Source organism: Rhizophagus irregularis, chromosome 7 (assembly GCF_026210795.1).
Source record: "Rhizophagus irregularis chromosome 7, complete sequence".
Taxonomy (NCBI): Eukaryota; Fungi; Glomeromycota; class Glomeromycetes; order Glomerales; family Glomeraceae; genus Rhizophagus; species Rhizophagus irregularis.
This window is the reverse complement of record NC_089435.1, coordinates 4,219,005-4,234,643: the sequence shown is the minus strand read 5'-3', so window position 1 is coordinate 4,234,643 and position 15,639 is coordinate 4,219,005. Positions and strand designations below refer to the sequence as shown.

At 26.9% G+C, this 15,639-nt stretch overlaps 2 protein-coding genes across 2 annotated transcripts; one reads left to right on the top strand and one right to left on the bottom strand.

Moving 5' to 3' along the window:
- Positions 1-958: 958 nt before the first annotated feature.
- OCT59_027663 (uncharacterized protein) lies at positions 959-3,757 on the top strand (the record flags this gene model as incomplete). Its single annotated transcript, XM_025327002.1, has 6 exons — positions 959-1,583; positions 1,662-1,744; positions 1,824-1,865; positions 1,937-1,988; positions 2,075-2,263; positions 2,337-3,757. 6 exons carry the CDS (start codon positions 959-961, stop codon positions 3,755-3,757), a joined length of 2,412 nt encoding a protein of 803 aa, XP_025173404.1.
- Positions 3,758-7,743: 3,986 nt separating this feature from the next.
- OCT59_027662 (uncharacterized protein) lies at positions 7,744-9,000 on the bottom strand (the record flags this gene model as incomplete). Its single annotated transcript, XM_025327003.2, has 1 exon — positions 7,744-9,000. One exon carries the CDS (start codon positions 8,998-9,000, stop codon positions 7,744-7,746), a length of 1,257 nt encoding a protein of 418 aa, XP_025173405.2.
- Positions 9,001-15,639: the final 6,639 nt, after the last annotated feature.

Sequence of the window (15,639 nt, the reverse complement as noted above, 5' to 3'; positions counted from 1 at the left end):
GAAAAACTAAGAAGAACTATTAGTATAATTTGTCCAAAGTTGTAGTATACTTAAAATATTTAGAATTTTAAGAGCAAAAAAATTGTATCATAAAAGTTTTTCTTTATATGAGGGATAGTATGATAGAAGTAATAGACCAATTTGCTTCAAGTATTGTACAGGTTGTTGTATAAAAATATTTTACTTTAATATATCAACGCGATAAATTTATTATCACGTGACAATATTACTAGCTAGCAAGTGTTGATCGTCATGTGAAATTGCAAAACTAAATAAAAGTTAATTCATATTTGTTTTTCACTAATTGATTTATTTGTTCTAATCATTAACATAATAATAAAACATGCTTTGACTATTCAATAAAATATTTTACAAATTAAAAAATAAATTAGCGTAACAAAAGCTTATGCATTAAATTTATATGTAATACAAGGCAAACAGGATCAGAGTGAGCGGATTTGTTTGTTTGTTGATCAAGATGATTGAACTAATTACTATCAAGTAAAATAGGCATTATAATATTACTTGATATAGAAATTTTAAAATAAAGATATTTTTATCCGTCCATCTCTGATAAATAAATTCCAACATACGAATGGTAAAATTTTTTACGTTAACCATACGTGTTGATAACAAGCTTTATTTAAATCGTAATTGTAAAGCCGGGGCAAATATTACTGGTAAATGAAAAAAAGAACGTAACTTATTAAACTTAATTCTTGTAGTTTAAGTCACATGCAATGGAAGCGATGTTTAATACATTTGTATAACCTTTAAAAAATTTTCGGTGTGTACCGTTCTATGTAACTAAGCAATAAATATTTTATTGGTAATTACTAGACGTAACGCTAAAAACATAAATACAGCAAGATTTTTTTTAAAAAATAAGGTGAATGAATATTTTCCTTCAAATATTTATTTCTAGCACATTAAGGAATTAAATAAAACATACAGTATCATGTCAAAAAATTCCTTAGTTAATAATTTTATTATATTATGGATCTTACTTCAAGTGATTATAATTGAAGTAAATTGTCAAATGGCACCTATTAAGCCAAGTGTATCATTCGATCATACTGCTACATTTATTGATAATAAATTGTATATTTTGGGTGGTCTCAATATAAAGGAAAATTATGTCGGAAAAGAATTTTTTTATCTTGATGTTTCTGTTCCATTTAATACACAAAATTTATTATGGAAAGACTTAACAAATATTAATATGCTTCCACCACATAGTTCTGCAACATCAGTTGCAAATAATGATACAATATTTTTATACGGAGGCTTTAGACCTGATAAAACAATGGCATTGGTTTACACATTTAACACACGAACTAGTTCATGGAGTATTCCAAAAATAGCCGGAGTTGTTGCTATTGCGCAAGTTGTTTTAAAAGGCATTTTGGCTCCTAATGAAAAGTTATATTTATTTGGTGGATATTCTAGTAGAAAAGCTTATGCAAATGATATGACTATTTTAGATACGGTAAATCTTAATTGGGAAAAGGGAAGTTTAGTTAATGCACCAACTCCGAGAAGTTCGCTTTATTACCCGACAATAAGATTATTTATATGGGTAAGTGAATAGTTTTATAATTTTCAATTGTTTATTAATTATGTTTTATTTATTATTTTATTAATGAGCATTTATTACTTAGGTGGTAATGATGATATTACTCTTTCATATGATCCTAAAACTTTGCTTATTCATGAAAATCGTCTCACTATAACATTAAATGAGGTAAAATTTTGCAACTATAAATTACATAATTGCACAGGAATTTATTTTTAATGAAGAAAATTATCTATAATTACTATAGGTCTACATTTATGATATAATTAATGATAGCTGGAATACAGAAGTAGGTTATATAAATTATTATAGTAGTGAAAATATTTAATTTGTGAATTAACTTTATTAACTGTAATTCAGAAAACAACAGGAAATATCCCTTCTAATAGAGGCAGTTTTTCTGCTGTCCTTGGTATGCAATTAAATAATAATTCTATAATTATTAATAATGAAAATATTAATTATTAATTATAAATCAATTAATAATGTTTTTAACAGGTTTAGATGGTCAAAAAGTCATAATTTATGGAGGTTACTTCAATGATCCTGGATATTTAGACAATTCACTTTATGTATTAGATTTGACAAATTTTAATTGGTATATTCCAAAAACTAGTGGAAATATTCCAGAACCAAGAGCCAGGCATCAAGCAAATGTTATTGGGAAATATATGGTTATATCATTTGGTGAATATAATATTCTATATACTATGGTTTAAACAAATTAATTATTTTAACCAAAATCAATCAACTTTAATAGGACATGGTTATGATAAATCAGTTGAAAGTGATATATTATTACTTGATATTAGTAATAATGAAGAATATATATGGACAACAATATTTGATCCTCCAAAACCAAATGTTATTATACCATCATCATCATCGAATTCATCACTGCCTTCATCATCAACAACATCATTACCTTCATCATCACAAACATCAATAACCACATCACCTTCTCCTTACTTACCATTACCTTCATCATCACAAACATCAATTGGTACAATTGTGGGGTTCTTGGTAAGTGGTATTTTCTTATTAGTTGGAAGTTTCTTTATATATAAATGGAATAAAAATAGGAAGAAACAAAAAACTAATCATGGGAAAGATAATTTTGGTCAAGAAGAAATAGAAATTCCTATTGAAAAAGTCAATAATAATGAGCAAGAAATTATTCAAGTACCTTTAAATGAAAAAACCATTAACCATGAACCAACAATAATTCCAGTTCCAGTAATTAATGAGAATATTGATTATCATGGACGAGAAATTATGGAAATATCCAAAAATGAAAATACAATTAATAATGAACAAATAATAATTCCAGTTCCAGTAATTAATGAAAATAATGATTATCATGGACAAGAAATTATGGTAATATCAAAAAACGAAAATACAATTAATCATGAACCAACAATAATTCCAGTTCCAGTAATTAATGAGAATAATGATTATCATGAACGAGAAATTATGGAAACACCCAACAACGAAAATACAATTAATCATGAACCAACAATAATTCCGGCTTCAGTAATTAATGAGGATGATTATCATGAACAAGAAATTATGGAAACACCCAACAACAAAAATACAATTAACCATGAACCAACAATAATTCCGGCTTCAGTAATTAATGAGGATTATCATGAACAAGAAATTATAACACCCAACAATGAAAATACAATTAATCATGAACCAACAATAATTCCGGCTTCAGTAATTAATAAGAATAATGATCATCATGGACGAGAAATCATGGAAACATCCAAAAATGAAAATACCACTAATCATGAACCAATATTAATTCCAACTCTAGTTATTAATGAAGATAATGGTTATCATGAAAAAGAAATCAGTTTAACATACGAAAATGGTAATACAACCAACCATGAACCAGTACTAATTCCAACAAATGGGCAAACGCTCGAATATGAATCTACAACTAATCATGAACCAAGAATTCCAACCTCAGCATTAGTTACTAGTAATCATAATCAGCAAGAAGTAATTTCAACATCCAATCATGACAGATTATTATTACAACTTTTTAAGGATGAAATGCTTCAAGCTGTCAAACAAGAAATCAGCCAAAATTTGAAAAATGAAATTATTCAAGCGGTCAGAGGAGAAAATCTTAATAATAATAATATTACAAAAAATAATGAAAAACAAGATTAGGATTAATATCATTAAGAATTAAGTATGCTTTCAAGTAACAAGAATTTTACCTTTGATTTTTAATTTTAATAATATTTTTGACAAATATCAATATATAATTAAAAAAATTTTAAATAATAAGTTATGACCAACAAAATACAGTATTTGGTTTTCATCTTAATATATATATTACTGTTCACAATTTCAAAATTACATAATATATAATGTTTCCAATTATCTTTTCAAAGATAAAATTCATTATCAAGTGAATGACCAACAATAAATTTATTCTTTAAACTCATGAATAAAGTTATTAAAATAAGCAGATTATTTAAAAAAGGATGCTTGTTAATAAACCAAGTAAAGCTTTATTAAATCAACCAAAAAATTCTTTTGACAGTTAATTCGACCAGCATTATTATAAAACTGAATTTTGTCCGAGTAATCTATTCACTTTGAGAGTTGAGACATAGTCACATATTGTTAAAACCTCTGCATTTTATTTTACTAATCACCAGCGTGTAAAAAATCTCTAAAAAAATACCGGAAAAAATCCAAATTGAAAATTCCGGATTTGCTTTTCATTTTTCGACTACATACATACGCAGTCATACGCATGGTAATATCTGCCCGGACTGTCAAACTCATTTTTTGAATTTTTCATATGCAGTTATCCGCAGTTATATCACATAATTCTAGCAGTTTACTATGTGTGTATGACTGCGTAAATTTCATACGCAGTCGAAAATCGAATTAGGTGGTCCGTTATTTTGCAAACAGCTGTAAAAAAAAGGATTTCACTGAATATATTCCGGTACTAATAAAATTTCCCGGAAATCTAATATGGCATATCCAAAAAAAAATTCTGGAATCTAAAAATCTTTCCGGTTTTACAAGGAATCTTTCAGAAAATCCGGCAATTTTAGAATATATTTTATACGCTGCTAATTACTATTATTGTGAATAATTGTGATATAAAAAATTAGTTACAGTCAGACCTCCATAATTGCACACCCCTTGGGACCATATGCATAATTTTCAAAATAGTGCATTTAAAGAGGGTGTGCATTTATAGAGGTAAAATAATTAGAGATCATATGAGCTTGGGACCGAACCAGAGGGTGCATTTAGAGAGGGTATACATAGTGGGTGCAATTATGGAGAGTGCAATTATAGAGGTCTGACTGTATTTCTAATCGATCCGAACCTATTAATAAATAGTTAAGGTTTCTGTAAGTAGTGATTAACTCAGTCCTTAAAGATTTAAATTTTATTTCTTCACATAATCACTTTTGTTGTATGACTAATAAAGTCTTCAGTTTGAAGAAAGAGCACTGGCGAGTGAATAATTGGCACAGGTTGAGCCGGTGAGGGTTCGTTTGTACTAGACTGGAGATAAGAGCGGAAGAGAAGACCTTAAGGCTGGTTGCAATAACCTTTTGGGGGACCCAGCATAATAATTATTTATCTACGCGATTATAGGATCATTGCATGATTTTTAAAGAGTATATTGCATACAAACATACAAAGTGTTCCGAAGGGGTCAAGTCGGGTCGGGTTTTGAGCCCTATAAAAAATTATATTATTCAATATAATTTTGATATTGTATATAGCTATATTGTGACGATATCATAATGATATCAAAATGATATCGTTTAAAATAATGAGATTTCTGTAAAAGTATAAGTAGTAAGAGCGTCCTTAACCTTGACTCGAATTAGACCTTCTTAATTTTAATTGGTTTGTAATGTGACACGGCATATTTATTAGCCATTGAATCCATGGAAACCTTAAGGTTAGTATTCAGATTATCTACTTGATGTGGTTAAAATTTTTGGATTACTAAAAATACATTCTAATTCAAATGATGATCAAGATCCGAGTGGCGAAGAAAGAGTCTGTTATTTGAAGTATGACCTATTATACTTTAGATAACTTATACATTAGAACAGTTGTAGTAAAAAGTAACATTTGTTCCTAGGATTATTTAATTATATACGAGGAGAGCTCAAGAATCTAGATAACGAGATCGTTGGCTGAGGCAGCACGATTTTGTTATTTCTTTTAATTGAGTTATGTTGATATCTATTCAATTACGTAATAAAGTCATTTACATTGTATTTACATTCGTTAATTTAATATTTCTTATCACGGAACGATGTTGCATTGTAATTGTAAATTTGTAATTTTGTAATTTGAAGAAATTCGCGGTGGTATTACAGTTTGGTAAGTTGTTTGTTTTAAGCAAAACGAATAATTTTGAATAATATTTTAAATTGGTTGATGGAAAAAAAATTCCTTAATAACGTAGTTTACAGTATATCACATAGAAGGTGTCAATGAATTTGTACAAATAAAAATGTAAATACCGTATTTGCCCGAAAATAGCAACATGACCCGCATTATAACAAATTTTGGCCCACATTATCAAAACTTGGCCGGCATGGTAATTCAAATAATTTCTGAAATGGTATGATCCGTTGTTTGTGCATTAACCTAACAATGTTGTGTCTTTAAGACTAAGCGTAATGCTAAAAATATAAATACGTTAAGATTTTTTCTTTACAAAAATAAATAAATAAATATTTGCATATTTAATTTCTAAATAATATAATTATTATATTAGATACTATTTCAAGTATTGGACACTCATTGATAATAAATTGTATATTTTGAGTGATATGACCCAAAGTCGTGTAGATCTTTCCTTTTTTATATAATTTTTATATAATGCCAGTCAAAATTATTACCTACTTTAGTAACTGACCGACATTAGCATAATTTCGGCCCTGAAAAACATGCGTACAAGTTAACCTGACCTCCATATATATATTTCGGGGTCTTGTATGGATTAGATGGAAACCCAGTAAAAGAATTTTTTTTACCTTGGTATTTCTGTGCCATCTGATACTACAGTAGAATTATCATGGAAGGCTTATCGAATATTAACAAATTATGAACAGGCATGGAGAAGGTATTATTCAAATACCTAGGAATGATGAAATTACAACAAAACGTGAACCAATAATTCCAGCTTCAGAAGTAGTTAATGGTAATTATAGTTATGGTAATTATAGTTATGGTAATAATAAGAGGTTTTAATTATAAATTATTAAAGATGAAATGATTCAAGCTGTTAAGAAAGAAATTGGCCAAAATTTGAAAATAAAATTCTTCAAGCTGTTAGAGAAGAGAATTTTAATAATTTAATATTATAAAAAATAACCAAAGCAAATAAGTCTAAAACAATCAGTATGCTTTAAACTACAAGATTTTTCATAACCTATCTTTTATAATTTAAACTAATTATTAATAAATGATATTCTTGGTTTCAAAAAGTTTTACAAAATTCCAAAATAAATTTAGGTTTGGTGACTCAATTCAATTCATTTATGACAAAATGATACTTGCAAATTAAATTGAATTGAGAAAAACTTGGTCCTGTAATATTTTACCAATTTAGTTGAACCCAGTTATAATCACAATAGTATCATATATTAAAACATTAATGTAAGTAAATCAAAACAATTATTATTATAACAATCATTTGGTATTTATGTAATCTAAGTATATAGTTGAAAATATAATATAATACTTAGCCTACTTCCCTTATAAATTGAAACTTTTATCATAAATAAGTTCCGAAAGTCTTGTTAACTGATAGGTTAATTTAAGCTACTTTCTGCTAATAAAAACATTAACAAGGTCGCTCTTTGCTCAAAAGTCATTAGGTTTTTGTTTATGTATATCTGTCCAGAGCCAGAATTCCTTGTCCAGATTTAGCTGATGCTTGCAGAATCTATCGAAACCATCAAATCCATCAAAACTAATGTGGAAAAAACAAATTTAATCAGAAGCAAAAACTTAATTTATAAAAAATTATGAAAAATTCATTATAAATAGCTTTATTAAATGTATAACAGATAAATATTTTTTTATTATCCTATTTAGTATGTAGTAAAGATAACAAAATTTTAAAGAAGTCTTTTTTTAACAAAAACTGCTTTTTAATTAAAATAAGTAATGGATTCACCTTGAACCCATTTAAAATCTTCAAAATCTTGGCCATACCAATCTACGTCATATTTTTCAATTGTTCCGTTTGCTTCATAATCTTTGATTAAACAACCTATTTGTAGCTGATGATGTAATTTTTGTGGTAACATTATTGTAAAATTACAATATGGAATGATTTGTAATAACATAGGATGTCTCCCTTTCCAACTATCAAGAAGTAATTTTAAAGATTCCAATTTAAGTCCATATGATGAAAATTTAAATTTAAACAAACTAGTTGGTGATGATCTGATTAATATTTTAAATAAATTATTCCAATCAAATCCATTTTCTAATATTATTATAACTAATCCATTTAAATATTGGCAATTAGTTAATAACATTTCTAACTCTGAAATAATATCATTGTGAATTAACAATTTAAGATATCTAAGTAATGGACAATTTTGATAAATTGATTTTATAAGCATCCTATTATCATTCTTATCATAATAATAAATACTAATTTCAGTAAGATTTCCTTTTGTATTTTCAATTAAACTTTTTAGAATTTTAAAAGAAACTTGTCTTTCTCTTAAAAGTGAAAAAATAGGAGCTCCTAAATGAGCTGACGGATCCGGATTTATCATATGTGTAAGTAATGAAAGAGTTTGTGTAATAGGAGTCCAATCTATTCTTAGATATTGAATTGTATCTGAATTTTTAATAAGTGATTCTTCAAGATTATTACAATATAGTTCGTCTCTTAAATATGAATAACAACTCATATAAATATCATTGAGATTTTTTTGAGCTTTAATTAATTCAACCATTTTAAAATCTTGAATAATATCAAATCTCAATTTTTTAATTGATTTGCATATTTTAGATAATCCTTTTAAAATACTTTGATTTGTATTTGCATCACAGCTCAAATATTCAATTGTTGATAAACAATATTCAGCTCCAAAAATAAGATGTATTGGATAACTAAAATTTTGTGGTATATAAAGACCAATGAATTTTGTATTCTTATTAATGAATAATTTTAAAATTTCATTCCTCATAATAGTTATTTTGAATTCTTCAACTTTCTTAGAATGAATCATAAATTCTAAAAGATATAAATTTAAATATCTCCAGTAATAAATATAATTAAATGAAGGTCGTTTATATACTTTTATAAAGAGATCAATTACTTGAACCTTCAAAATATTCTTTGATTCTTCAGATAAATGCGAAAGTATTACATTAAATAATATTTCCATTGCATTTTTTGTTGGTTTATACCTTCCAGCAAGTTTCCATAAAAATGGTACTGTTGTTTCACACCAAATTTTATTTGCTAAAAGACACGAATAAAGGGATTTTCTGTCATCTTGAAGTTCTTTTAGTATTAGGAAAATTATGTCCTTGTTCATTATTTTTTTAAAAAAATCGTCAAAGAAGAGTATATTTAAATATACATATTAAACCTAATATATACTGTATATATATTCAATATACATTAATAAATAAGTATGAATCTAATTGACGCATAAGTAAATAAATCTATTATTAAGGCAATATGATAATGATTTATAATAATAATTTATACTTACAGTATATCAGAGGTATCGATTTGTGTACGTGTCGTCACCTGTAGTGACGCGTCAGGTATCAATTTCACATCAGTGATTATTAGTTATTTTTATATTCTCAGTGTCTAAATAAACAAATAATTTATATTATAAATTTTTTCTATTAGTATACACCATTTATAACCTTTTAAGACTTTTCTAACATCAGATTTTGTATTTTTCTAGAATACTTAATAAAAATAAACAAATCCCGATCAACAGTGCTATACTTTCAAGGGAGGGAGTTCTTACATTTCCGGAAATTTCTATAGCTACTATCTATAAAAAACAAGTTTCCAAATAAATTATCCCGTCCATCACACATATCCACAAATTTTCGCCTATAGATATATCACTTCAGATCATGTTCAGCAAAAAAACTTTCCAAGATTGATTTCGTAAATTCGGGATTATATATTAGTGAATGCTGGGATGAGAAAAATCTTCCAAAAAAAGGAATGACTCATGTTATTGTTAATTCGCCACTTCTGTTTAAAAATTAAGAATTGGAAAGAACGAATCAAGAATTGGAGAGAATGAACCGGGAAATGGTTCAGCTTGTTCAGCAACAAACGGCGGATTTGTCAATTAATCTAAATAGTATCACTTAATGTAGTGTTATGTTCGTTACATCACAGTACAGTTGTATCTCTAATATGATTTTTTTTTTTTAGAAAATGTAGGCTCGATGAGAATTAAAAAGTCGACCAGTATTTTACGGCAAGTTCCTACAATGAGTGCTGGTAAAATTCGCCTCGGACATTTGCTTGATTTCAAAGAACACAAAGAGAAATTAACCAGCATTGCCTACAACTTCCTTCGGAAAAAGGAGAAGAAATTTACAAGGATTTGTGAATCGTCAAAATCAAGATGGTCAAAATCTTCTAGATAACCAAAATAATCGTGCATAGATAAAAATTTTATCTTGTATCATGGGCTAAAAGCCTAAAATTTAATAAATATCATTGGCATCAGATATTCAGATTTGGTATTTCTATGCTTTATTTGGTTTGACTACACCATTTTATAATCGCAATGCGTCTAGAAAAAAGAGATGTTATGTTCGTCATGTTTGATGTTTTTTTGCTCGAAAGTTCTGGCATATATTTTCATCATTGAATTAATGATTTGTGCGGATTAAACCGATGTCCCTTTGATAATCTTTAATATACGGGATAGCGTTAAATTTTTCTATTGTAAATTAAAGAGTGCGCGTTGATATGAATAACGTAATTCCCTTAAAAGGTTTATTCCAAAAATCGAACTTTAGACTCATTACAAAGAAGGAGAGACAGTTAGTGAACCCTTTTATCTGACTTGCGCAAAAATCAAGTAAACTAATAAAATCTAATCAAACTTACTAATATTCACACTCACATCGTTAATATCCTTGATCAAACGAACTCGTATATTCCGCGAAGTAATAATAAGTTATTCGTTCGGCTAGCTTCTTGAAACATGTTATCACGATATTAATCGATTTTCCTGCCTCTACAGATGTTCCAAAATAAAACGGACATATTACTATCCTTGTTATATATATATTGGCATTTTGATCTTCGCCAAAAAAATCTCTGATATCATCACACGTACAAAAGACACAGTATCACAGAATTATTAATGCTGAATTATTAATGTTTGTCGCAGAATCATACTTGCGATAAAAAACTTAGCTGACAAAGTTCTTTCTCAATGTGTCGCTTTACAAAATAAATAGTCTGCAGGTTATGTTGATAATATTATCTTTATTAGTTTACATATCTAAGATTTTATAAGAATACATATGATTATCGAGAATTCCAAGGATGGAAATTAAAAGAATAGCTTTTAAGAATTCAAATTAAAAAGATTTTACAGGAATAAAGAATGTGAAATATGATTCACTGTAAATTAGCAAATTAGCAACTAGGAAGGAAAGTAAAAGAATAGGTTTTAAAAATGCAAATTAGCAAAATTTTACAGGAATAAAGAATGTGAAATATGATTCACTATAAATTAGCAAATTAGTAAGGAAGGAAATAGTTTTAAGAATTGTTTAAGAACACAGGTTACGAATCACGAGTGCGGGATCATCATCAGAGATTGCGGATAAAACATTTTCACTTATTTGAATACCCTCAATGATTTTAAATTTTGATTGTTCTAAACACGTTGAATAAAGCTTTAACTGTTAATATTTAATTTATAAATGTAGAAAATCAATTGTGCTCGTTACCTTCTTTGGATAGCGCAACAAGACTTTTTTTGCTTCTGGCTCCTTTCATGGCTACAGCTATAAAAAAAGATAAATGATTTAAGTAAATAATTTGAGTAAATAATATTATAATAAAATAATTATACTGAAAAAATTACTTTCTTAAACATTTTTGAATTCTCGTAAGAGTACTGTAGAAGAAATAATTTCGCGTAAAAGTATTGTAGAAGTAATTTCGCGTAAAAGTAGTCTTGATGTTACTATATAATGATATGATGATGAATGGAATGATCAGTGTGACGCAAGCAACGTATGCAGGATCTAAAAAATTTTGCCGGATTTATTACTGTTTCATTTTTCACTTAAAATAATAATGTTTTAAAAACCTATTAAACAATAAAAGTCAAATATTTTTAGTATAGCTGTTTTATTTATAATAAACGCGTTTTTTTTTTAGATTTTATAATATTAATTTAGTAATAAATAAAGCAGACTTGAGACTAAGTAGAACAAGTATGCAAACCTTTATTTATTAATGTTACTTAGATATTTGTGAAAAAACAGATTTTTTTAATTTGTTTTACCTTGTTTTTGCATAATTTTGATACTTTAGTTAAATGAAATAGGTGTCGGAAGCTTTAACAAAGTTATTCAGCAGGCATAGAAGCGCTCAAAAATGATTTTTTTTTCTGAATATTTATGGAGTAATTAGTATTTTTACAATAGTATTAATATTTGAAGTTATTTTCGTTAAAAAAGTTTATTTATTTATTAAATTTATAAAGTGTAAAAGAGGCATTTTTTAAATGTTCTTATAATAAAAAACAATAAAATTATTTTAATATTTTTTAAAAAAAAATATGGAGTTTTTATTTTTTTCTTTTTGTTGTCTTTTTTTTTTAAGATAAATGTTGCCACGCGACATAAAACAATCAATGAGCCAATCAAAATTTAGACGCCACAAAAAACACATGGGTGAAAAATTTAGTTGTGTTACTGGGTAAATCGGCTGAATTACCATACGATAAAATCATTTTTAAAAAATTATAAACGATATTTTTTTTATTAGAAGTTTAGGGAAATTCGAGAGAGCTTTTTGAGGGTTCTAATAATTATACTTAATTGGTAACTTGTTATAAACATAGTAAAAAAAAGTTTATGTGATTCATACGATTTTATCGTTACTCGGATTGTATCAACACAATTAGTAGCCAATAAAATAAATGAGTAAGAGTAATTAGTAAAAATATAATCTTGTATTTCAATATGAGTCATTTATTCATTAGTTCACTAGAAATAAAAACAGATTTATTTGACTAATCAAAATGACATATGTCATTTCTAAATGACAATTCAATTAACATTGTCACTTGCGGTTAATGATTTATTTTGCAACATATTACATATCTTTTTTAGGATTCAAATAGTTTGATGTTTGTTAAAATATGTACCTACAGTATATTTAAAATCGTTATACTAGGATAACGGAAACCATTATTAAGTCTGAGGTTTTATTGTTGTACTTTGTCACGTGCCAGATGAAGACATCTGGATATTCATATCACTTTGAATAGAATTATATAGTCCTTCGTTACACTTCAGACTAATAATTAACAACAATTTCTAAAAAAGAAAACAAGTGATATTAGTCGAATTACTATAATAATTGTAAAATATTATCCATTGATAGTAAAGTAGTAAAAAATCCTCATAGTACTATTTATTTTTATTTTTTTTAAAAAAAGTATCATTTGTTTTACTTTCGATAATGAAAGGGTATTGATAAATTTTGTTCTAGGAAGTTTACTCTATGCTGGTATTAGTATTACAGATATAAATAAGGTAACAAATTATTATAATATTTTATGCATATTGTACTTCATGACGTTAACCAATATAAAACAATATCTAGGGAACAAAATTAAATAAAAATTAGCGATATTAAATATATATTAAGAATGATTCTAATTTATGAAAGAGGAGAAAGGTGTGAAACTAGTAGACTAAATTAATTAACAATAAAAATACGCGTGAAAATGAAACCATGAGATAAGGAACAATAATATTACTGATTCCGAGTTAAATTTTTTAGTGAAAAAAGGGAAAGGACGCGAAACCAGATGAGATTTAACGCATAATACGAAAATTGATGGAATTTTTTCACAAAAATAAGGTAAAAAATTTTAGTGAAATATATATAAAATGATTCTAATTGAAATTTTAGAGAAATGAGATATAGGATCAATTCAAAATCACATGGTTTATAAATATATACAGGAGTGTAATAACAGTTATTTGTTACTATTCATTTTGTAGATATTAAATGATGAACATATTATCTACATGGATATTACGATGGTTTTGCCACATCATTCAGAATAGAATGGAATAAACTACTGCACTAACACTGCACAAGATATCCTCCTTTGAAAATACCCCATTATAAATTATCCACCGCTGGTATGTTAGTGGTATGTTAAATACTTAGTAATATTTCTCTTTGATTTCTAAAAATCTGCATACTTTAAAGGTTATTATAAATCAAAAAATTTCATATATTAAATCCTTCTAGCATTGCTGAAATTATAGGAAAAAACACGCAAAATACTAAAATACTAAGGTGAAAGCTATAAAAAATATTGTCTACTGCGATTTTATTGATATTTTAGATATAAAAAAAAAATACTAAAAAGGTATGTCATTTATTTTTTATCTAAAAAAAGATTTTTCTGTTCAAAATTTTTTTTAAAAAAGAAAAAATAGTACAAAGTCACGTTACCGAAAATTTTTTGGTGACCGTCACATTCTCGCGTGATGCCAGTAACACGTTATTTATTGTCCGAAGCATTAGCGAAGGACTATTTACTGCAAAATTTCCCGTTTTTTGTCCCTAGTCCGGCACCTCGGAAATCATGTGACCGATCCGTAAACTTTGATTTCCATATAATTATATTAAGTAAATGTATATTTTGAATCATCTGACGTTGAGTATTAATCCAATTGACCTGAATTTTAAAGATGAACTTTTTTTTAATATTATGAGCAAGTTTGCTTAATCAATCTTGATACATTAAGGTAAAAAAATTTGGGGTTTAATTATGACTGAAAATTTGCTTTAAAAACACAAAATTTTGAATAAAATCCAAGATATCCAGTTTAATATATATCAAATCTATATGAAAATTCTAGAAATGATACAATTCACAACTCTATTAAATTAGATTAATTAGCAAAAAAAAAAATTTATTACATGTTCTAGAATTCGATAAATATCACTTGGAGTAAGGTGAATGTTTTTTCTGATTTCTTCTTTAATATTTTCATTTACACCAAATCGTTCAGTCGTTTATGAATTATAGAATGCTGAAGATTAACTGATGCAATATTGGTTCCCATTTTAAGTTTAATTTTAATCAACCCATTGCAATTAAATCGCTCAATTGGTATTCGATCTCTTTGTTTTTCAATGGATTCATTTTTTCTAGGTCTTTTTGCAAGAGACTTACATTGAGAACATTTATATCGAAATGTTAAAATATCGGATGCTTTCTTTGAAGTATAAGAATCCTTATAAATATAATAATAGCCATCACTTTCACTTATTAAGTCAATGATCATCTTGGATAATTTTTTTGGATCATCGTCCATCATATCAATTGAAATATTGCAATTAAAATCTATTCCAGTTAAATGATTTTCTAAGTATTCATTAGTGTCAATTTCTAAAATCTTTACAAATAGTTGTTTTGACATTTCTTCTAGCGTTAAAAGTTCTGAATTAAATTGACAAGTTTTAAACTGGCGTGTATTTTCATTAATGAAAGCTTCCATAGATAAACTTTTTCGACATTGTTTACATTTCTGCAAATTACTAGTTATAATATCCATATTTGAAGTGGAAAAGTGAAAAAAATATACTTCGTTGTAAAAAGTTTAATTTATTTAATTACGTAATTGTCTATCACAATCATGTGATATGTGATAATCACATGATTTACGCAGAATTTTTTGGGGTGTTCTTGGGGTAGTTGTTGGCTGTCACATTCTCACGTGATGTCAGTAACACGTTATTTATGTTATTATGTTACAAACCC